At 36.7% G+C, this 23,377-nt stretch overlaps 2 protein-coding genes across 4 annotated transcripts; one reads left to right on the top strand and one right to left on the bottom strand.

Moving 5' to 3' along the window:
* The first annotated feature begins 838 nt into the window (after positions 1-838).
* Positions 839-3,556, top strand: LOC113353115. Of its 3 annotated transcripts, none has more exons than XR_003361083.1 (7): positions 839-1,017; positions 1,408-1,456; positions 1,547-1,793; positions 2,011-2,163; positions 2,687-2,808; positions 2,900-3,026; positions 3,302-3,556. XR_003361083.1 is itself a non-coding variant. In XM_026596823.1 (7 exons), the coding sequence occupies exons 2-7, from the start codon at positions 1,409-1,411 to the stop codon at positions 3,359-3,361; spliced, it is 621 nt and encodes a 206-aa protein (XP_026452608.1). In that variant the 5' UTR covers positions 839-1,017; position 1,408; the 3' UTR covers positions 3,362-3,556. The 3 variants fall into 3 exon arrangements, 2 of the variants coding, with proteins under 2 accessions (XP_026452608.1, XP_026452607.1); XM_026596823.1 differs by having other exon boundaries at positions 2,011-2,043; positions 2,687-2,792; XM_026596822.1 differs by having other exon boundaries at positions 2,687-2,792.
* Positions 3,557-9,070: 5,514 nt separating this feature from the next.
* On the bottom strand, positions 9,071-11,461 carry LOC113347348 (5'-adenylylsulfate reductase-like 4). Its single transcript, XM_026590984.1, has 4 exons — positions 11,039-11,461; positions 10,279-10,466; positions 10,058-10,182; positions 9,071-9,893 (listed from the first exon to the last, which is right to left on the bottom strand). The coding sequence occupies exons 1-4, from the start codon at positions 11,249-11,251 to the stop codon at positions 9,472-9,474; spliced, it is 948 nt and encodes a 315-aa protein (XP_026446769.1). The 5' UTR covers positions 11,252-11,461; the 3' UTR covers positions 9,071-9,471.
* Between the last annotated feature and the right edge of the window lie 11,916 nt (positions 11,462-23,377).

Genomic DNA, 23,377 nt, shown 5'->3' with positions numbered 1-23,377 from the left:
TAGTTCACATGCGAGCTGGGTTGCACGGACACGGACGTGGTAACGCGGACATGAAACGACACTGACGCAGACACGATCAAATACTGAAAATACTAGGACGCGGACACGTATATATAAATATAAAATATTATAGAGGTACGCAAGTATAAATTTCATGTCCAAAAAAATAAATAATATGTAAATGTTAAGAAAATCTAAACTAGGATGCGACTAATCTTAGTAATTATTGAATGCAATAATGTAAACCTGACTAAATTCAAATATATACAAACAATACCAAAAAAGCAGCGCTGGTGCGTCATACGCGGACACTCCATCAAATCCTGCGCGTCCGTGCATCCCAGCATATCTAGAGAGAGAAATAGTGTTAACAAATAGATAAAATTTCTTTTTAATATGCAACGTTTTTTTGGCTAATCTAGCAGCCAAATCTAGCCAATAAGACTTACACCATGTTTATTTGCATCTGATCCGCGATCTGGATCTGAGTCAACCCCTAACTCGTTGCGAACCAGATGTCAGTACGTTTCTTTTCCATTTTGAATCAGATCTGACTCGACCTCATACCTAGCCCATGATTTGGACCCGTTTGAATTAGGTAACAACATATTCCGGACTCGTAAGACCAAACCACAGACTCATATATTTTTGAGTCAGTCGAGTTAGATCTGACTCAAATCAGGTGATTTCAATCAGATCCAGACCACTTAGATCCACATGAGTGAGGAGTAAACGTTAGTGTGAGTGCGTGACCCCGAAAGAAACTCTACCTTAGCTGTAGGATTTGCTATATCGTATGAGATACGGTAAACCTCCAATCCCTTTGGTTCATGTGCCCAGTTCCTTTTTTCCCTCCAAAATTGGCATAACTTCCTGGTTTTCCCTCTAAATCTACGACATTGTTCTCCAAGATTTTGCAGAGAGAGAGAGAGAGAGAGAGGAGGGTTTTAGATTGAGACTGCTGGTCTAGGATTTCATTCCTTTCTCGCTCTAGTTCACTGAACTTAATCACCGTGGGTAAGTTCTTCCTCTCTTTCTGGGAATTTATTTTTTAGACTCTTTTAGATTTATGAGTATATATAATAAGATTGTGTTCATATTCATTGTATTTGTTCAAGTTTATTCCTCTTTTTAGTTTGAATCGTGGTAGAAGTTTGATATTGCTATTCCGTTTCCTAGGGTTCCCAATTGAAGGGGTTCGGTAGGGTTTGAAACCCTTAATATTGGGTGATAGTTAAAAAGGAACACATTTTGTTCCGTATTATCTGATTCAGTTGGCTTTGGAACGCATAAAATTGATTTTTGGATACTCGTGGATTCTTGGATTAGTGACTTATACCAGTTAGCACTTAGTATTTCATTTCTGTTTTCTGTTGGATAATGAGGATACAATATTTTTCTATACAGGATGGCAACTCAAGAAGAAATTTATTCTCAGCTTGATATCTCTATAGAGGTATGCTTTAATATACCTTCATTGCCTATTTTTGACATAATTGCATCGAAAAATCCCCAGGAGGTTGATGTTTCAATTGTTGTTTTACAGGAAAAAGATAAGCTTGTTGCAGATGTGATACATTATGTTCTCTTTAAAAACCACCAGAGTTCTGGTTGTCCTATTAAAAGAGAGGAACTTACTTCCATTATAACTAAAACTTATCGCCAGAGAGCACTCCCTGCGCTCGTAATTAATGAGGCTAGAGAAAAGCTTTCAAGCATTTTCGGATATGAATTGAAGGAGCTTCAGCGTGCTCGTCCTTTATCTGCGAATCAGAACCGGTCTACACAGCAAAGTAAGATTGTCAAATTTACTTTTCTCTGAATGAAGATTCCACAATGTGATTGGTGGGGGTTTCTCCCAGCTCAATATCCATGTGACTGATCAAGGCTACCTAAGAACCTCATATGCACATGTTTGACCTTGGTGGTCAGTGGCACAATTGCAATGGCTTTCGTTATTTCAGAACTCTTATTATGACTTTACTAATCTTTACAATGCAACTGATCCAGGTCAAGCAGATGTAAAATCATATGTTCTTATAAGTAAGCTACCTCCCGAGGTGTTTCAGAAGTATGTCGAGGATAAGGGAAACATGCATGTGACTGGTTTTACTTTTATAGCTATTAGTATTGTTCATCTTGCTGGGGGTCAAATATCTGAAAGTATGCTATCTGATGTTTGAGTAATTTCATAATTGATATCTCATAGGACAATTTTCCAGAGCAAACTTCAGGTGCTGCATTGTACCCATAGGTAGTAATATAAGAATGACCTCATTGAAGATGCTAAGCATGGACATGTTAGTCATTCAAACAGTATCCAGGTCTTTTAATGAGAATGAGCATGTTCCCTCGGTACATGTTGTTTGATTATCTGAATTTTGCATCATGATCCCCTGAGACTGAACTCCTAACCAGCTACTGGCATGCTCATTGGATTTCAGGTCAGCCATATCTGGTTTCCATCAAAAAATGACATAATTTGCTCCTAGATGGTTATGATCATCATATGAAGATTAGCTTCTGTCTATACTTTCTAGATCTGACTGGCATCCTTGTAGTTGCAAGAGTACACTTCTCTGTTTAGTGCCACTATGTCTAGACTGTAGATTCAGCCTTTTGACCATTCTATGTGGTGAATCCCAGATTTTGTGACATTTGTATACTGGAATTATGGAAACTGCAGAAAATTTGTGGCAGCATTTGAAGCGTCTGGGACTCTTCGAAACAGATCAAATGCACCCAGTCCTTGGAGATGTCAAGCAGGCATTAGAGTCGCTTGTTCAACGGAGGTTTGAGCATATCCAAGTATTGTTAGTAGAAAAACGAATTTTACCAGATGGGATGATGAATTTCTAAAATAAAATCCGATGCACTCGCTATGGTTAACATTTTGCAGGTATTTGCAAAAGAACAAAGTTAACGGCCCAGAAGGAAATATTTTGGTATATGAACTTGCAGAGAGAGCATTAGACAAAGCTAATTTTATTTTGGTTAATGCAAGGATGAAAGAATACATATCACAGGTTTGCTTTTCATAGGATAATTTTATTTTTTTTCCTCAAAATAGATAGGTTCAACTCAGAACTAGATATACTAGCTTCGAGGAAAAGAGAGGCCCGGCACAAATTCTGACTATGGTTAGGACTTGCTGCCCAAAACACACATAATCTTGCTAATTTTGAATTTTATTTACTGACAAACACGGCATGAACAGATCAACAGAGTTTGTAACTTCCTTGCTTTCTTGTAACTTCTGTGCAAAATAGTAATCTTGTGAACAATTTTGTTTGAGCGGCAGAATGCGAATAAAGAAGTTCAAACTGGTGAAGATGACGAGGAGCAAGAGGAGGATGACTGATGTGCATCGCCAAGTATAGTTGTACATAAACGAAACTACACTTGTTTCTAAGTGACTTTTGCTTTCGATTATTTTTACTCAATATGTACGAGTTTGTCTTATAGATTGTAGTTTGAACTGAAGTTCTTGCTTCGTCCTTTTTTGGGGTCACACATGTGTCAAAGTCTTTTTGGGTTGGTGATAAGAATTTCTAAATAGATGATTTCTTTTTCTTTCTTTGAGTGCATGTATCTCTGGGTACCGACTACAAGCAGTCACTTCTGCTCAAAATCAAAATTCTTGGGGGAAATGATAAGTCTTCCCACATAATACTACCTGCCCCACAAAAAGTTTTTAGGCAATATTAGAAAAATGAAAGATTCATTTTCTGAGGGACTGAAAGAGTATGGTTTTAATGAAGCAGAAAAAGAAATTTAAACTGGATATAGATAGAGTTGTTAAATACACATTGTCACACCAGATCACATTATTTCAAAACCTTCTCAAGTTGTTTGTATTTCAGCACACAATCAAATGAAGTTTATCTATGTCAATCAGTTTGATACTCTATGTCAATCAATTGTGACAAAAGAAACCATGGTTATTATGAAAAACAAATGAGTTAGAATCAGACTGCATTTGCTACACTGCAATCCCAAGGCCAAAACCCATTACATCTGGATCAATTTGGTCTAAGGACTTCCTTGGCAATAACAAAATGTTGTGAATGAACAACAGATAATCTAGCAAATCAAATAAGTGAATGGATAAATGGTGAAATCACCTTCTAAATCGAAGATCCAGACCTAAATCTGTGCAAATGCGCGCAGCCAAATAGTTTTAGTTTTCATTCATTTTCAGATAATCGAACAAAGGGTTTTCTTACAGATTAAATACCAATGATTAACCCTACTAAACATACAATGGATGGACAACATGTGTCGCCTATCTAACGGACATAGCTTCACCAATAGCTAACAACTGAAAATACTAAAGGCACCTAACTAAATACTTAGAGAAGCCACTGAGTTACATGTCACACTGTGACATTGCCTCCCCCAAAACACCATCCTTGTCCTCAAGGATAAATTTCGGGTATTGAGCTTTTATGTCAGACAGGTCCTCCCATGTAGCATTTTCAGGAGATGAATTAGACCATTGGAGTAGTATTTGTTGCACCAACCTGCGGCCCTGAAGGATGGTTCTGGTGCGAAGTATCTTCCCAGGTAACATTAGAATCTGACCTTCATGATCAACCACTGGGAAATATGGAGATGGAGTGTGTCTGAGGCCAATGTGTTTCTTCAATTGAGAAACATGAAAGACTGGATGAATATGCGCATGAGAGGGCAGTTGCAACTTGTAAGCTACGTTACCAACTTTCTCAACAACTGGGAAAGGACCATAGAATTTAGCAGAGAGCTTAAAGTTCTTCCTGAGAGACTCAGAGGCTTGGCGATATGGTTGTAGCTTAAGATATACCATATATCCCACTTCAAAGCTTCTATCTTTGCGTGACTTGTCAGCATAGAGTTTCATTCTCTCTTGAGATAAGTGAAGTGATTCTTTGAGAAGGTCTAGTAGAGAATCCCTATCTTTCAGATAAGTTTCAACATCTTCTACTAAAGTGGTTGCAGTGGTAGGGAAAGCTAAATGAGGAGGAACATACCCGTAGAGTGCTTGAAATGGAGACATTTTCATATTAGTGTGAAAGCTTGAATTGTACCACCATTCTGCCAAATCTAGCCATTGGCTCCATTTGCCAGGTTTATGACCTGTTAAGCATCTCAAATAAGTTTCCAAGCAGCCATTCACCCTTTCAGTTTGGCCATTTGTTTGAGGGTGATATGTTGTGCTTAAATTAAGGCTTGTACCCAAAGCTCTAAAAAATTCCTTCCAAAAATTGCTGGTGAAGACCTTGTCCCTATCTGAGACAATTGATGATGGCAATCCATGCAATTTGAACATTTGAGAGAGAAATTCCTGAGCAACTTAGGCTGTTGTGTATGGATGTTGGAGAGCCAAGAAATGTGCATACTTGGTTAGTCTGTCAACAATGACAAGGATGACACTCTTCTTGTTGCTGACAGGTAGGCCTTCAATGAAATCCATTGTAATATGTTACCATGGTTGATCAAGAACAGGGAGAGGTTGAAGTAGTCCTGCAGCATTGGTGGTGTCACTTTTGTTTCTTTAGAAAATATCACAATTAGAGACAAAAAAACACAATATCTTTATGCATTCTTTTCCAATAGAAGTGGCTTCTTGCTCTCACAGAAGTGGCTTGAATGCCAGAATGCCCTCCAATGGCTGAAACAATAGAGAAGATAAGAGTGTTTGTATCACATTACTCCCAGTTCCAATGTAAAGTTTGTGTTTATACCTTAAAACTCATTCCTTATAGGTAAAGTGTGGAATACTAAGAGGATTGAGGAGAAGTGAAGAAATAATATCTTGAGCTTGAGTGTCATTTGCATAATTACTTGTAACCCCAGCAACCCAATTTGGTGTTGATAATGACAAGGAATTACAAGAAACAGCATCCAATGGTCTTCTGGATAGAGCATCTGCAACCACATTGTAAGCTCCTTTCTTATACTGAATATTATAGTCAAAGCCAAGTGGTTTGATCAACCATTTCTGTTGGAATGAAGTGGTAAGTTTCTGCTCCATGAAGTATTTTAGGCTTTGGTGATCTGTCTTAATTGTGAATTTGTTTCCTTGCAGATATTGTCTCCACCTTTGAACAGCCATGACTATAGCAAGAAATTCCTTTTCATAAGTAGACAAAGCTGAAGCTCTTGGACCCAAAGGTTTCCTATAGTAAGCAATTGGTCTTCCCTCTTGTAATAAAACTGCACCAATGCAAGAATCACTAGCATCACTTTGAACCACAAATTGCTTAGTGAAATCAGGAAGTGCCAAGACAGGAGTGTTGCTCATTGCAGTCTTGAGGTTCTCAAAGGCAGTAGTAGCAGCATTGCTCCAATGGAATGCATTCTTCTTAAGTAGATGAGTGAGAGGTTTGCTGATGGAGTTGTATCTGTGAACAAATTTCCTGTAATAACCTGTGAGGCCAAGAAACCCTCTGAGATCTTTAATAGACTTGGGAAGTGGCCAGTTCTTCATGCATTCAATCTTGGAAGAATCAACACTGACTCCTTCAGCTGTGGTGATGTGACCCAAATAGTCTAGAGAAGATTGTCCAAAGATGCATTTAGACATCTTAGAAAATAGTTGGTGTTGTTTGAGGAAGGAGAAGACAATCTTAAGATGTTCCAAATGTTCCTCCATGTTGTGGCTGTAAATAAGGATATCATCAAAGAAAACTAAGACAAATTTCCTCAAGAATGGCTTGAAAATATGATTCATCAAATCCTGAAATGTTGTAGGTGCATTTGTAAGGCCAAATGGCATCACTTTAAACTCATAGTGACCCTGATGAGTTCTAAATACTGTTTTGAAGATGTCCAAGTCATGAATTCTGATTTGATGATAACCAGCCCTGAGATCTATCTTGGAGAAAATAGCATATCCACACAGCTCATCCAATAATTCATCTACAATAGGAATTGGGAATTTATCCTTGATGGCGATGCTATTTAGATTCCTATAGTCTACACAAAACCTCCAAGTGTTATCTTTCTTTTTGACCAAAAGAATTGGAGAGGCAAATGGACTATGACTTGGCTGAATAATACCAGAATGGAGCATCTCTGTCACTATTTTTTCTACTGCATATTTTTAAATATAGGGACATTTGTAAGCTCCGAGATTAACAGGTGTTGAATTTGGTTGAAGAGTAATTTTGTGGTCTAAATTTCTCTTTGGAGGTAACTCAGTAGGTTCCGGAAAGATATCTTGAAATTTGTTGAGTAAAGGAAGTAGGATAACAGGTGTTGGTGGTGCAGGAGAAGAAGAAATAGAAAATAAAGTACCCACCAATCCATGTGAAGTAGCAGAATTTTTTTTTTGTGATGGCTGCACTACTCATTTGAAGTAAGGATACTTTTGGAACAACACCTTGTAAAGTAATTTTCTGATTGTTGAGCTTGAAAGACACACAGAGCTTTGAAAAGTTAAACACTACATTACCTAAAGTTTTGAGCCAATCTGCACCAAGGAAAATGTTACATCCTCCTAGTGGTAGAGTTCTCAAGTTCTCCTTAAACTGATTCCCTTGCATACTCCATTGTAAGTTAGAACAAATGCCAGTGCTGACTGTTCTGTCCCCATTAGCCACAGTGACCATCATTGGTTTGGTTGCTTCAATGTTGTAGTTCAAGGAGTTGGCCAAATCAGAATCAATAAAGATGGTGGTGCTCCCAGTGTCAATGAGTATAGAAACCTTCGTATTGTTTATTAGACCAGGAATTCTAATTGTCTCTCCAGCTGCATTGCCTGTTAGTGCATGCAGAGAAATCTCAATATCAGATTGCACTGGAGATTCTTGTGCTTCCTCATATACATCTTCCTCCTCTTCAGTGTCTTGAGGTGCAGCAGTCTCCATATGCATCATGTAGACTTTTTGTCTCCCTTTACACAAATGGCCTGGTGTGTAAACAGTGTCACAATTATAGCACAACCCTTGAGCTCTTCTCTTGTCCATTTCCTCCTGAGAGAGTCTTTTGACAACGAGGTTTTGAGGATTGGTCTTTGGTGGAGGTTGAAAGAAGGATTTTGGGGTTGTTGGGAGGGACTTAGGTGATGTAAGAATTCGTTTAGGTGACACTGGTGCAGAGGAGTAGTGTCTGGTGGAGGAAAAAATTGGTGAGAAATACTTAGTGAATAGCTTAGAAGTTGTACTGGTCAAATGTAGCTTTTGCTCTTGTAATCTGGCTAAATTGAAAGCATCAGCCAAAGTTTGGGGATGAAACATTGAGACAGACTTTCCTATTTCATCTTTGAGGCCACTAAGAAAGCTCATAACAAAATATGTTTCAGTGAGAGATGGGTTCATATCAAGCATCAATGCTTTCAGAGATTCAAATTCTTCATAATAATCATCCACTGTGGTGGTTTGGACTAGTTTATTAAAACTTCCCACAAAATTTTCATCCACAGGGTTTTCAAATCTAGCACATATGCTCTTAGCTAAATCAATCCAAGTAATTCTATGCCTATTAACTTGAAAGTTTAAAAACCACTTTTCAGCCTTACCCTCAAGGTAGATTGCAGCTATATCCACCTTTTTGTGTTCTTCAATGTCATGTAATAGAAAGTATTTATCAGCTTTTTGTATCCAGCCACAAGGATTTGCACCATCAAATCTTGGAAAATCGAGCTTTGAAAAACGATTAGGAGGGATGTATTGACGATGATGAGCAAAACTCGGTTCCTCTGTATCATGACCATTAGATCCAGAAGCATCTTCAGTATGTTGTTGATGTTGATTATTGTAAGGTCGACTGAATAATCTCACTAGATTTCGATTGTTCTCCTGTAATGTGCTGTTAAGATTTGTTGCTAGGGAATCAAACTTAGTAGTGAGTTCAGAGGATAGGATATTGAAATCAGCTTGAATCTGAAATTGAGAAGCTTTTAAGTGAGCTACCTCTTCTTCTACAGCTTTAAGAGTCATTGGAAATTTTTTTTGATGGATTCAAACAACTCTGAATACCAATTGTTGTGAATGAATAACAGATAATCTAGCAAATCAAATAAGTGAATGGATAAATGGTGAAATCACCTTCTGAATCGAAGATCCGAACCTAAATCTGTGCAAATGTGTGCAACTAAATAGTTTTAGTTTTCATTCATTTTCAGATAATCGAACAAAGGGTTTTCTTACAGATTAAATACCAATGATTAACCCTACTAAACACACAATGCATGGACAACATGTGTCGCCTATCTAACGGACATAGCTTCACCAATAGCTAGCAACTGAAAATACTAAAGGCACCTAACTAAATACTTAGAGCAGCCACCGAGTTACATGTCACACTGTCACACAAAAATCTATAGAACGAAACAAAAGGCAAAGCCCCAAATTTTGACCTTTCTATACACAAATTCTAAGGACCATTACTTACAAATAACTGCATGAAGATATCAGCAGTATACTAGGTATCACACCCCAGAAACAGTATGTTAGCATACCCATCATTTTCTTTTCCTACTGAAGGAAATCACCTTTCACTCAAAGAAACTGACGCTAAAGATTTGGAAGCCCAGGACCTAGCATTCATTGCTCTTTCCTGCAAGTTGCTTGCCTTGGCAAAAGGTCCCTTAAGTGCATTCAGTACTTGTATAGATGTTAGAAGAGGATGCTCCCAGAAGTTGACTAAGCTTATGTCGTGGATATTGTACTTCATCCAAACACAATGGGCACATGAAAGCAGTGATGGATAACCTAAATATAGCAACCTCAGGATCACAAATGTGGTTGCCAAAGTCAAGTACATCTCCTCTTGAAACAGATTCTTAGGGAATCTTTCCCACGACAATGGGTAGTTAGCATCCTGCGCTGCATCCTCCTGTAGTTTTTCAACATCCGCTGTGTCCACAATTTTCTCCAAAGGTATCTGATCTTGCGATGCAGGCTTAATACCTATAAGACCAAATACATGGATAGTTAGAACCACACAGTTTGAACCATGGAAACAAGTCGTGGAACTATTTCCAAACAGCAAAAAGAAATGTTGTTCATTCCAAACAAATTGTATCCAAAAGAGCGACAACAGTATCGAAAACTAAAGAAAAAACAGGACGTACCAGTAACATCACTGTAGAAAGAGTTAAGCGAACTGATAGTACGAGACCCAGGATAACGAATTCGATGAGTGGAATTAAGGAGGAAAAGGGTCGGCAAACCACGAACTCCGTACCTAGAGAGCGTGCTGTAAAACACATTATGTAACATGTTACAACCAATATATGGATATACTGAGCAAATACAACGCAAAATCACTAATGCTTAGTTATTCTTTCCAAACCTTGGCTTAATAGAAGATTCTTTGACAGCAAAATGGTGGATTGAGGGATACAAGGATGAAAGGTGAGCAAAAGTCAGTCTAAACGTTTTAGAGAAATGACACCGAGATCCATAGAAAAGCAGAGAGACATATTCTTTACTGTTCTGATGAACAAAATTAAGTGCCTTGTGCAATGAAGCCTCATCACCCTGCAAAAACTAAACACGATAAATAACTTGTCGGAACAGTAAACAGTCCATCGACAAGTTTCAGCATCATTTGAGTCATGCCATTTTACAATTCCGTCCATACACACCCACTTTGTGTATAAGATTTACCTAATTAACCGCAGTTATTATCAACTACAAATCATCGCAATGAAATAAGGAAAATCAACTACTGTTTTTTTTTTAATTGAAAACTTTCTTATTCAACTTTCAAAAACACCAAAAACAACACAGTAGATGGGAAACATACCAAAAACAACACAGTAGATGGGAAACATTTTAGAGATATTGTATCTTCATTTGAAACAACAATGCCATCTAAAAGCATGGGCACCATTATAACCAACAAAACACAAAGAGCATACAAATTAACTATGTCAAATCAGGTATACTTTTATCATGAAAGATATCTACTTTGTGCAAAATCACTAGATAGAAAAAATAAATAAAAGTGTTTGCAATAATAAGTCAATTGATTCAAGCTCAATAAAAAAGAGATAATAAATTTGAGCTTTTTTAATAATAATAAATAAAAAAAAATCAGCAAATAATACCTCAGTAAGGACGCAATTTGTTCCTCCAACAGATTCAACATTGAAGGAGGAGTTGACACACACCTCCTCTTCAAAAATCGGGATCGAATCAGTGATAGAAATCACAGGACAAACAGGTGAGGATGAAGAAGACGTAAGGGATTTACCCAACGGTAGGCTCCCAAATGAAAACAACATAAGAATCCATGTAAAGCAATACCTGTTTTTCTTCATTAGGGTTTCACAGGGAGAGGGGAAAGAAAGTCTTAGATAGAGAGGATTTGGAAAAGGGTGGTGGTGGTGTTAGACAGCGCATGTTAGTACGGAGCAGTTGTAGTTAAAGACTGGAGGAAAGGTATTTATTAAATCATGGCTGGCGCCCGACGAAGATGCTACGAAGTACGAAGGAGGAGGAGGGGAGTCAAGGAGATAACACTAGTGTGCTGTAGCTAGTACCGGACAGCATTCACTCGTGCGCTCTTCTTTGTTATTTTGCTGTAGAATGAGATCTGGTACCAACTAACAGTTAATTTTTAATAAATTAAAACGAAAATTCTAAATTTGTGCATGGTAATTGAAGTTCAATTTGTGGAATACAAGCTCTTATTTCCGTGATTTATATGGGTTGATACCAGCTCTATTAGGAGCCGATATCAGTCCATATAGGATAAAATGATCCTGGCGATTTTGACCATTGGATCGATGGACTGGTATCAGTCCCTAGTAGAGTTGGTATCAACTCATATAAATCATGCTTATTTCGGCTATAGGTTTGAGTCTTAAAATTATTTATTTCGGAAGGAATGATGTTAAATCAAACGAAAATGATTAGCGTATCGAAGAAAAGGTACCGCAGTTTACAATGTGTGAGTGGGGTGGTGGGCCCACTCCTGCCCACCCCTATCCCAATGCACAGAACGCAAGGCTTGGACCGTGCAATCCCTCACAGTGTAAAATCCGGTGCGATTTTTCGGTCAACGTAGAATCATTCTAAATCAAAAGTGAGTGACTTGGTTGTGGATGGTGGATGGGTTATTCTTTTTAGAACTCGTAATTTGATGGATAAATGTGACACTAATGTTAATTCTCTTCCACTCATTGTTGGTGGAGAGGATTATAAATTACGGGACTTGGATAGCAAGAGTGTTTTCTCGGTTAAGTCTGCCAAGGATGAAATTAAAATCCCTTATGAATAATAGGCTGTAACAAAACTCTTCTCACGATCTGTTGTGCATCCAACATTAGTCGTGCAGTACTGGAAGATCTGGAGGAAGGAATTTTGTGTAACTAACGATCAGATTATTAAGAAGATGGGTAAGGAAATGCCAACTCGGTTCAGCATATGCAAGAAGGACAGTGAGTCTCTAAGCTATTTTATGGCATTGTAGAGTTGCTGGGAGATTATGGGCATGGACTGCTAGTATTTTTAATCTACATTCAGCTGAAGATATTGTGGCTTTTTATAAAGCTGCAACTGAAAGGAGTGGACTTGTGGATTGTTATTAATTTCACAATTAGCACAAAAATATGGAAATTGCGTAAGAAAGCTTTCTTTGAAGGCGCAAATGTTAATTGGCTTGAATTCTAGGGTAGAGTTTATCAGGTAATACGTGATAATTCTATTAGAATGAAGGATTTCATGTTTAACACTATGGATGATTTCCGCATCATGAATTATTTTAAGGTTAAACATAGAATGTGAAAGAATTCTACGCATGTCGAGATCAGTTGGTCTCCTTCGGAACAAGGTGAGATTAAGATTTTTTGTGATGGTGTTACACGTAGTAATCCTGGCCAGGAGGGTGAAGGTATCAATTTCAGGGATGCTAGCTCAAAGGTGCTCAGTGCTTTATGTGTTGGACTTGGATGGCAGACTAATATTTATGCTGAAGTGAGTGCGGTTATTTATGGCTTGATGCTTGCCAAGAGATGGAATGTTAAGTAGATTTGTGTTCGGTCGGACTCTATGAGTTGCATACAAGCTTTATAACAGGGAGCGTCGCCGTGGGAATTAACTCAGAAGTGGAAGATGGAGCGTGGATTTTATAACAATACATGTTATCTGCACATCTATAGAGGAGTAAATTTTGCCGCAGAAAACTTAGCCAAACGAGCTTGCTTGTTGGCTGAGAATATTATCGAGTTTTTGAAGGTAGGCCAATGTTCCTTTTGTCTGTGGAATATCATGGTAGTGTTTTTCAAGTAGCCTGTGTCAGTTTGGATGGACTTTTGGCTAGCCTTTCTTGCATAGTCTAAGCTTTGTAAAATTTTGTATTTTAATGAAGTTGTTATTGACCAAGTAAAAAAAACTATTAATCCCATCGAATGTGTTGTTAATTATTTATGCAGATGCATTACTAAACTTGTACACATATCGTGATGTAATCACACAACAAAATTTAAGAATCTTCAAGAGTTGTGATTATATATAGGTTAATCGGAATTGGCTTAGTATCCATGGAATCTCTTTTTCTTTGATTAAGAAAAAGAGCAGACTACCAGGAAGGTAGTTACTCGAAAGTTACATTATGGTCAGCAGAGCTGCCTCTAGCACCATGCAAAGACCTATGAGTTTCATACAGAGCAATGTCACTATCTAGTGTTTCTACTAGTTGAAGATAACTTAATAAACATTCCAAATTTGGTCATTTCCAATTAAAAATTCTAAAATGACTAGAATTCGTAGCTATATTAGCTAGGCTGACTGCCCTTATTTTCTAATCTTTAGTGACTTTGATCAGATCTCCAGGACAAAAGAAACTGTCTCAAAATTTTCATCTCTCATCTGGTGGAATCCCAGGTTAAAATCTTTCTTGAACTTCATTACTGTATTCTTTTTTCAATTCCATCAGAGTAGCGTCATCTTTAGCTTTAAAGTCGATGTTGGTTCTTTTCAACTCGTTGTCCCATCTTACTGCTAGTTCTGCTCCATTTCTAGATCTGTTGACTCTAGTGACACGGTCTTTGATGTTCCTTGCTCTCACATATTTTCCTACAAAATACATTGCAATTAAGGCATTGTTCGTATAGAATTAAGAGCTAGCATATCCTTCTATGTTAGGAGGTAACATGGAGCTGATACTGATAGTTATTCTAAATTTCTGTCTATGAGTTCTAACAATCATGTCCGCATTCTCCTGTTCATTTCTCTAGTGGTAGAGATTATTTAGGATGTGGCTTTGATAATGCATAAATCTATAGAAAGAGCAGAGGTGTTGTTTTATCTTGTTGGCAGTAGAAGCAGTCATATGTTGAACTTTCTGGAAGACAAATACATATTTGGATTTCCATGTGAACCGGCATATAATAGCAAATATGGGAATCCAGTTTTTAATATGATTTGAGATTGAAACGAAGAGTTGAGCCATTTAGAGAAGCAGGTAGAATATTGATGACCAAATAGAGTTATCCAGACAGCGGCATCATGGGGTCATGAGATAAGAGTATGAGTTATATCCTCCTTGGAACTTTTATAAAGACTACAGGTGGAGTCAATGTAGCTGAGGATGCTAGTTGTTTTATCATTGGTAGGTAAGATTCCGTGAGCACATTTCCATGCGAATATTTGAATAAAATGTGATGTGTCTAGTCTCTACATTCTTTCCAATAAGGATTATAGGTGCCTTCTTAGTATTTTTCATGACTTTTCCTGTCATATAGAGATTTGACAGTGAACTCTCCGTTATCAGTGAGGCTCCAAACAATCTTATCTTCCTCCTAAATATTGATGATGGTATCTTGAATTGTTTCGCGAACGTCTTTAGGGAACCAAAGAGAAATGAAGGACAGGTCCCATTCCCCCTAACATTGATGAGTTGATTGAATGTTACCAGATCATTGTGGCATATAATAGGTCTTGTAGGAATAATGTTAAACTTGTCGATCCATCTGTCTTTCCAAATTCTGATGTTTTGGCCATTTCCCATAATCCAACTGTAGTACTTCTGAATGTTTTACGCTCCTTCCAGGATACCTTTCCAGATCCAAAAATCATTTTTTTTGTTTGGTGTCCATTCTGTTGGCTTTCATGGTGGAGGACCATAAGAGATATGGTTCAGAGACAAGTCTCCGGTCTATTCTAGTGATCATGGCATTATTAAAGAACTTCATATTTATGAAACCCGGGACACCTACCTCTTAAGGTTTGCAAACAGACCCCCAAGGAACGAAGTATAGTCCTTTAGGTTTCTAAGGGTCTTTTATCCAGAAAAAAATACCTTTGAAGTTTATCAATATCTTGACAAGTCTTCCTTGATATCTTGAAACAATTCATCTGGTATATACTTGAGGTGGACGTGACACTGGCTATCATAGCGGCTCTTCCATTTGGAAATATTTTTTCACTTTTCCATCCATCTAATCTGAACGTTAATTTATCAATGCAAGGTTTGAAGGCTTGTATCTTGCTTCTATTTGTGAAGAGATCTAAGTATTCATCTTTGGAGTCAATCTTCAGGACCTTCATGAAGTTGTTAATGTTGTTGGCTATGTCAGGGTCAATATTTTTGCTGCAAAAAATTCCAAATTTGGAGAAGTTAATCATTTGACCTGAAAAGCTACTCAATATTTTCACTAGATTATTGCATGTTAGCCTTACAGAAGACTATACAATCATTAACAAAAAGGAGGTAACTTATTGGAGGGGGGGGGGGGGGGGGGTCCAGAGCATATTTAGGTACCATGGATCATACCAATCTGTTCAGCATTCATGAGTCTTCTTGAGAGAGCTTCCATACAAAAGAGGAATAAGTATGGGAAGAGAGGGTCCCCTTGTCTAAGACCTCTGGAAGGGTTGAAGAATTTATCATGAGCACCATTAACCAGGACATCTAGCTAGGTTTTTGGTAGGTGCGCTGATGAATGAGATTGTATCATTTGTCACTGAAACCCATCTGAGTCATGATAGCAATCAGGAAGTTGCAATCAACTCTATCAAAATTGTTGGCCATATCTATTTTAATTACCATAAATCCTTTGTCACCTTGTTTTACCATTTATGGTATTCATATATTGAATAATTTCATGAAAAATGGATATGTTGTCAGAGATTGGTGTGCCATGAACGAAGCAGACTGAAAGGAGAGATGAGTTTGGGTAGAAGGGGTTTTAATCTTTGGTCGATGAGTTTAAATATGATTTTGTAAGCGGTATTGCATAAGGATATATGTCTGAAGTGGGAGAGAGTGTGGTGAGGGTTTCAGTTTTGGGTTTGAGGGAGAGCTGAAAAAATGTTGAACCATGTTACAATATCCTTTCAAACAACATTCCAATTGGATTGAAAGAAGTTTGGTGGGAATCCATTAGGTACTGGAGCTTTGTCTCCATCCATACTAAATAAGACATTCTTGATTTCAGTGCTATCAGGTATTGACATAAGATGTTTATTTTCAGTAGGGGAAATGGAGGTAGGTATGAGGTTGATGATATCAGAGTTGATATTGATAGTATCAGCAGTTGCCATTCTCTCAAAATTGTTAGTGAAACAATTGGTTATTATGAACCCACCAAGCGTCGGTGTGTCAAGGTTGATTGTCATATTTTTGTATCAAAACTCATAAGTCGCTAGATTAGATTACTAAAGTCAACTTTGTTATGTTAGACTAGGAAGTCTAGAAATGTTGAGACATACAAGTACTACTCTGAAGACCTGAAGATTCCGAAAACATATCGACATCAACGATAACATCATCCTTCCACTTGAGGTTAGTAATACATGGCTTGACTTGTTTCCATTTCTATATCGTAAGCTTTCAAGTCGTTTATGATTGAAAATATAGCATGCGAAGTTATATAAATGAAACTCTAGTATAAGAGACTTGATCATCATATTGTAATCAAAGTGTCAAGGAATAATATATCAATAGTGATAAGTGCTTTATTATTGGTATACTGAATTACGAAGTATAGTTTTTATCTTTTGAACTTTGTAATTATAACATCAACATAATATTTGTAACTCATTACTAGATTATGTAGTGAACATAGTTTTGATTTCATACCTAGAAAAATAGGTTTAATTACATGAATTAAGGAAGTATACGTACAAACTTTTTTCGTAGTTGAAAGAAAATCAAGAGGATTGAAGCTTCGGTTTTCATTGAAGATCTTAAGGTTGGAATGATCCTTACCTATATAGGGAATCAAGGTAGAATCCATCCTAGATTATGTTGGGAGTCAAGGTAGAATCGGTCCCTACCTATATATTTGGAGTCAAGGTATAACCGATCCTAACTTTTTTTAGGAGTCATGGTCGAACATGTCCCAATAGGAAAAACCGCTTTCTCTAAGTCACGTACATTGTAGGGTTTGTGTGATTTGGAAATTGGGTTTGCAAAATAGGAATGTTCAAGATGTCGGCATAATGAGTAATTTGAACATGTGCTGAAATCTTATTTCTTAATTTTTCAAAGATATTCCTTGATACTCAAGGTGATATCCCAAACCTAAATAGTAGAGAATCTTTTTGAGATTTTCGAAATTAATATGTTTTGTTTTACCATCAATCAAAACATATCTCTGGAAAGATATATTAGTTAAGTACTAGCTAATTTTGAGTTGTTCATGAAGATTTCGGTTATACAGTTGGATATTGGTTGGAATTAGCTAGACAAAACCGAATTTAGGTGTTTTATTACATATCTTAAGAATATTTTAGGTTATGGAATTTCCTTGGTGACCAAACTACCTTGGTCTATAAATAGTGAAGTTTGTTCTTCTTACAAACTTATCCTAAGGAAGACACTTCATTTCTTAGTCACTGTTGTAGACGACTAATAGTATTTTCGTATACTATCTTGGAGAGGATAGTAACCTAATTAGGCGAAATCTCTTACGTTCGCTAGTTTAAATACTTCTTTGGGATCAAGAAGCGTCTACTAGTACCGTTGGTGGGAAACTAGAATTGCATTGTTATTTAATTTTCAATTATTGATTTGATTGACTTATGGTTTGTTAACTCTTTATTGCACATAGTTTGATTATTCTTGAGAGCCTTCTCTTCTGACATAATGTTACTCAAACTAGATCAAGAGATTAGCGGTAATTCATATTTGTCCTTAGACATGACGTTGACTTGTGATCATCCATTGTTAACAGATTCCATTCTCGATCACAAGTCAGAATCAAGTTTGTTATTGTGCAGGTACAGAAGACTATTGAAGATTTTAAGACAAAAAGATTGTTCTTATTGGTTTCGTATCTTTATGATTTGCTTCGTGCACAAACTTAATCGGCTAGGATCCGACTAGATCTAGTTTATCTTTTTATATACTTGTTATTGCTAGTCGTATTTATATCGACAAGCTATCATTTGGTGGTACTCTTCAGTATTCGAATCTAGTAGTTCTGTTTGACTCGATCTGGTTAACTTGTTAATCCTGATCTTGGAAGATTTAAACCCGACAAAGGAGTTCAATCGATTTTAAACAGGAAATCCTTGGTCACGCTCAACACAAATATCTCTTATTACTTTCCTAATATAAGAGAGCGGTTACCAAACATATTAGTCATTTACTGTTTGGAAGACGATCAAAAGGCTTAAGTGCTTAAGGTCTTCAGACAGGCTTAAGCAATTTAAGATAGTGGACTCTATCTTAGGACTCACATGTGTTGGAAAATTTGGTTGTAAGCGCAGGAATACTGAGGAAACTAGGTAACTAGGGGTAGTTTATTTGGTCTCGACTATACAAAGTTGGTAGTGTCTTTGTATATCGACTTAATTCTGAGAGTATTCAAAACTGTGGACTAGGTCCCAGTTTTTTTTTTGCATTTGGGATTTCCTCGTTAACAAAATCTTTTTGTGTCTTTACTTTTACTTTTGCAATTATAATTATTGTTTTAATTATAATTAAAATTAAATACAATGTATGTTAATCCCAGACACTTGAATTGATCCATGTAGTTTAAGGTTCAATTTCGAACTAGAAACAATATACCAAGTGTATACTTGTGGTTGCTATCTTCTTGACAGTTTATATCTATATTGGATCACGCAAGGTATAAGACTTATAATCTGATATCGAAAAGATTGTGGTGCACTTGGTACTCTCATCATTTCAGCGTCAATCTTATTTCTTCTCATCCTTTTTCTAGCAGAGTCATGAAAGAATTTGGTGTTTCTATGTCCTAGTTTAATGGATTGGTCTCTGCTTTTAGTTTTCCAAAAACTTTCTTGGATGTCATACCAATGCTTGATGTTTTCCTTAGATTCTCTGATAGCAACACCTCTAGTGTTGTCAAAAATATTCTTGGTAATCCAGTCAAGCTTAGCTTTGCAGTCCTCAGGATTAGTTTGTAATGCTGCCATAAACTTCTTTCTTCCAAAGTTGAACCTTTATTTTGACATCTTTTAGCATTCTAGCAATAATATAAGCAGAAGAGCCAGAGTGATTTTGTTTCCAACAGGTAGAGATAATATCCTCACAATCTTTATGGTAAAGTCAGGGACCAAAGAATTTGAAAGGAATATAACCAGGATTTCGTGTAGGATTAGTATTAAGAAGAATGGGGTTGTGGTCAGAGATGTAAGGAACACAATTATAACATAATTGCTTGGATGGTTAATTCATTCTCAGCTACATTCCAATCTGAAGTATAATAGTATGCTAGCGACTGTATCTATTTAACACAGTACGGTGTTCAAAGATGGAAGAGGTCCGGGGTTTTCCTGCATGTGTAGTTTTTCTCGTATACAAAATTCTGGTGTCATGTGTTTTTTTGTTTTCCGTATATTATTGTTTATCTTTGTAATATGAACAACACAAGTAATACGTAATCAATATCGATATTTAAGTCCTTATTGTTTGAGATCAAAAACAAGATTTGTGCTTGTTGAATTCATATCTTAAAAGATAGGATGTGGATCATCATAATTCAGATACAACTAGATTGATCTTGGATATTTATTCTTTTTGATCGTCCAAAAATATTTCTACACAAATAGGCACACATATATTTGGTTTATACATATTGATTCTGAAATAGAAAGATAAAAATTCTATATACAATCTTATTCAAGGATCTTTACTTTGACGTGCTTTTGATTGTATTAGATTATGTCCATACAGGTTTACGAACGAAAAAAAGTGATGATGTACTTGGCACCGTCTCTTTTTCAATAAAAAATCCGAACTTACCAGACTAAGAGAATCCACCAGCTCTTCCTTTTTGTTCATAGACACCCACTGGAAGGTACTCAACTAAAAAACCAGAAGGTCTACCTTCGAACCAATGTTAAAATCACATGCAACGACTAGTAGCAGACAATCATTCCACTTATATGGTTAATTCTCGAAGTCCAAGCATCCTACCTGTATTATCATTATTTCCTCCGTTAATCATGTTATATTCTCATCAATCTAGCATAGATCTCGTGCTATCTTTTCATAAATCTTGCAACATCCATAGCATAATATTAAATTTATTTACTTTTTTGATGGGTGAGAGACGAATTGCCTATAGCCTCCATTTATGGAGTGGTAGAATAATATAGCTATGCAGTATGAACTATAACTGCGTTGCCCGTATGAATAAACTAACTTTGCAGAACCTTTCACCTAATTAATTATGGTGATGTCAGCAATGGATTTGAAGGATCATCCATGTCATGCCAGGATTTTGGAATAAAGATTACGAGAGTGAGGTGAGTACACTACTATCATTCCTTGTTGTGTGAAGAAACTAAAAAAGCTCAATCCCAATGCATGTGTGAACCGAAATGATATGAGTGGATAGTTATCACTGGATTTGAGCCAATAAACACATAGTGGGCAGGTTAGTGTTTTAAGAATAAAACATCCATGTACGATAGTGTCATCTTTCCAAATAAAGAAAAAAGATGCTTGTGCACGCTGATAGGACTCGGCCACAAACGTGACCAAGGATGGCTTATTAGAGTTAGCGCGGCATTACTGGTCCATCTGCTTGGCTCAAGTGTTGGTTATTTATCGTGTATTTATTATCCTAGTCATGTAATATATTGTCCTGGAGTGTCTTGTAACCAGTTATATACCCAGTTAGAGCAACTACAATGGGACGATCAAAATCAAAGATCAAAAACTAAAACAAACAACCAAATTTGAGTTTAGTCTGTGAGGCTACGCTACGGTAGCAGAGTATATTTAGTCGAGCGTGGATATATCGTTCGCTTTCTAGTGAAGCGTGGATATAATGCTGGCGTTGGTATACTTTGCCTCAACGGGGCGTTGATATACTTTGTGCCTCAAATGGGGCGTTGATAATACGTGTGCCTCAATGAGGAGAATACACCTGCTTCATTCCAAGTGGGATCTATACCAACGCCTATTAATAAGCTAACGTTTTATATTCACTCGAACAAATTTGGTTTTGGTCCTGGATCAAGACCAAATATAGTCGGAATTATAGCTTAAGTCTTGTTTTTGATTTTTAGTACCTTCCACTGCGTCTCATTGCTGGACCATAAATTTGGTTTTGATCGTCCATTGTGGATCCTTTTAGGAAAATTGAATTATTGTCCCTCCTTCTGATGGGCCTTCACAAATATCCTTAACAGACTTTATAAATGTCCCTGATGGCATAATTGAAATTTTCGGTAAAAACACAATCTTTATGATTCCACTATTAACCTTCTTATCGTTCTTCCTTCGTTTTTCTTTCTTTATATCACAATCTCGAAGTTGAGAGAGAAATAAAATCCCCCACCGTTGCCTGCACCACTACCAACACCTTACCAGCTCCGCCACCTCCATCAAATTTATCATCAGCTCCGGCAGCACCTCTTAGTTTACTGTCTCTACAATTCTTTCATCAGCTCTTAAATTTCCACCAAATCCACCACCTGCAGCACCACCACCACCTCCTAAACAACCGCATTGGATCGATTTTCACCCGATTCAACCATAAAAGTCAAGGCTAGTGACGAATTAAAGAGAAACTAATCTTTATAATCTAATCCCAAGCATCAGAAGCGTTAGATTCGTATCGATTTTCAACTGAATTGTGCATGATTCCATTTTCAAACCCTAACTTTAGATTTCATTTTTCTTCAGATCGATGATTGATTCAGGTAATTTATATCTTTTTATTCATCAATTCTTAATTCTTAGTGAAGCAAGATTATCATTGATTAATATAAAGAAAATGGTATAAAGCAAGATTATCACAGAAAGACTGAAAACCAGTCAAGGAAATACATAAATTATGGAGGTTCAAAATACGCATGAGGTTATTTTCGGTCAGATTTAGAGCATTATATGCGATTCTGTGAAATAACTTCTTCACTTATTGTTTACTTTTGTTTGATTGTTGTTGATCTTTCATTTTCTTAATGTAAATTTAACCTAAATTGACTTTAGAAAGTTAGGTTTTGCTGAACTTTGTCTTTGATTTAGTGTATTAGTACTAAGTTGTTGGCTTCGATATTATTGAGTAGTAGTTGTTTTTAAGTTCCTTTTTGAAATGCTTGGGTTCTGCTTTATAGTGATCTAGTCTGCCAAATATATCTACTTTCTCTATAATGTGTTTCAGGTTTCTTTTGTTATTAATCAACCTCAATGTCATTTTGAACTTGTTTTGTCAAATATTTATTTTATTTTTCCTGTTTCTCCACATCTCTATAAGGTTTGGAATCATGAGATGCTTCACACAGTGTTACTCTTATTGTAAATTTCTTTAACATTTCAATGTCACACGCCTGAGTAGAATTTTGAAGTCAAATATGCCTGTAATAATGTTAAATAGGTTCCACTGGTTGCTAAGAAGGGTCCAACAACTAACCCTGTGTTTTGGTGGCTTTGCATACACAGCACTGGTAGTATATGTAGTGTTAGGGAGGTAAAGCACTGGTATTTGGAATTTTTTGCTATGAATCACATTTCACGAATTTACTCATGGGTGAATAGCATAGTTTACTTTGATTAATCCTGGCAAAGATCTTATATGAACGGATCACACTATATGGGATTTCAAATAATATGGCATCAGGCCAAAAGCTTGATATACATTTTACTTATAGATTTTTTTTTTGAAGCTTGATATACATTTACTTACAGATTTGGGTTGAACTTATGTATATACTTCGTCAATTTTGTTGTTTATGCTCTAGTACTTGTGTGATATACAATACATAACCTGGACCTTAACCTTACTGTGCAGCGAAGGAGATGGGGAGGCTGCTGGGGTGGAGATTGGGTGTGAATTTAGTTTCATTTGTTGATGGTGTTCCAGGTATAGCAATTGTCCTTTCGGTAAACCTACTTACTTCAGTTTTTACGGGATAAACTACTGTTATTGATCCAATTTATGGGATCAACTTCTATAGTTGACCCAATTTTTTACGGGATCAACTACGGTTGTTGATCCATTTATGGGATCAACTCTTGT

Source organism: Papaver somniferum, chromosome 2 (genome assembly GCF_003573695.1).
Source record: "Papaver somniferum cultivar HN1 chromosome 2, ASM357369v1, whole genome shotgun sequence".
Classification (NCBI taxonomy): Eukaryota; Viridiplantae; Streptophyta; class Magnoliopsida; order Ranunculales; family Papaveraceae; genus Papaver; species Papaver somniferum.
This window is presented reverse-complemented; position numbering and strand designations above follow the sequence as displayed.

What these genes read in the sequence shown, in the direction of transcription:
- LOC113353115 (XM_026596822.1), top strand. Translation starts at nt 1,409, where the DNA reads ATGGCAACTCAAGAAGAAATTTATTCTCAGCTTGATATCTCTATAGAG. An exon ending in AGCTTGATATCTCTATAGAG is followed by an intron (nt 1,457 to 1,546) that starts GTATGCTTTAAT and finishes GTTGTTTTACAG; the next exon opens with GAAAAAGATAAGCTTGTTGC. An exon ending in TGGGGGTCAAATATCTGAAA is followed by an intron (nt 2,164 to 2,686) that starts GTATGCTATCTG and finishes TGGAAACTGCAG; the next exon opens with AAAATTTGTGGCAGCATTTG.
- LOC113347348 (XM_026590984.1), bottom strand. Translation starts at nt 11,251, where the DNA reads ATGAAGAAAAACAGGTATTGCTTTACATGGATTCTTATGTTGTTTTCA. An exon ending in GAATCTTCTATTAAGCCAAG is followed by an intron (nt 10,183 to 10,278) that starts GTTTGGAAAGAA and finishes TGTGTTTTACAG; the next exon opens with CACGCTCTCTAGGTACGGAG. An exon ending in TTTCTACAGTGATGTTACTG is followed by an intron (nt 9,894 to 10,057) that starts GTACGTCCTGTT and finishes TTGGTCTTATAG; the next exon opens with GTATTAAGCCTGCATCGCAA.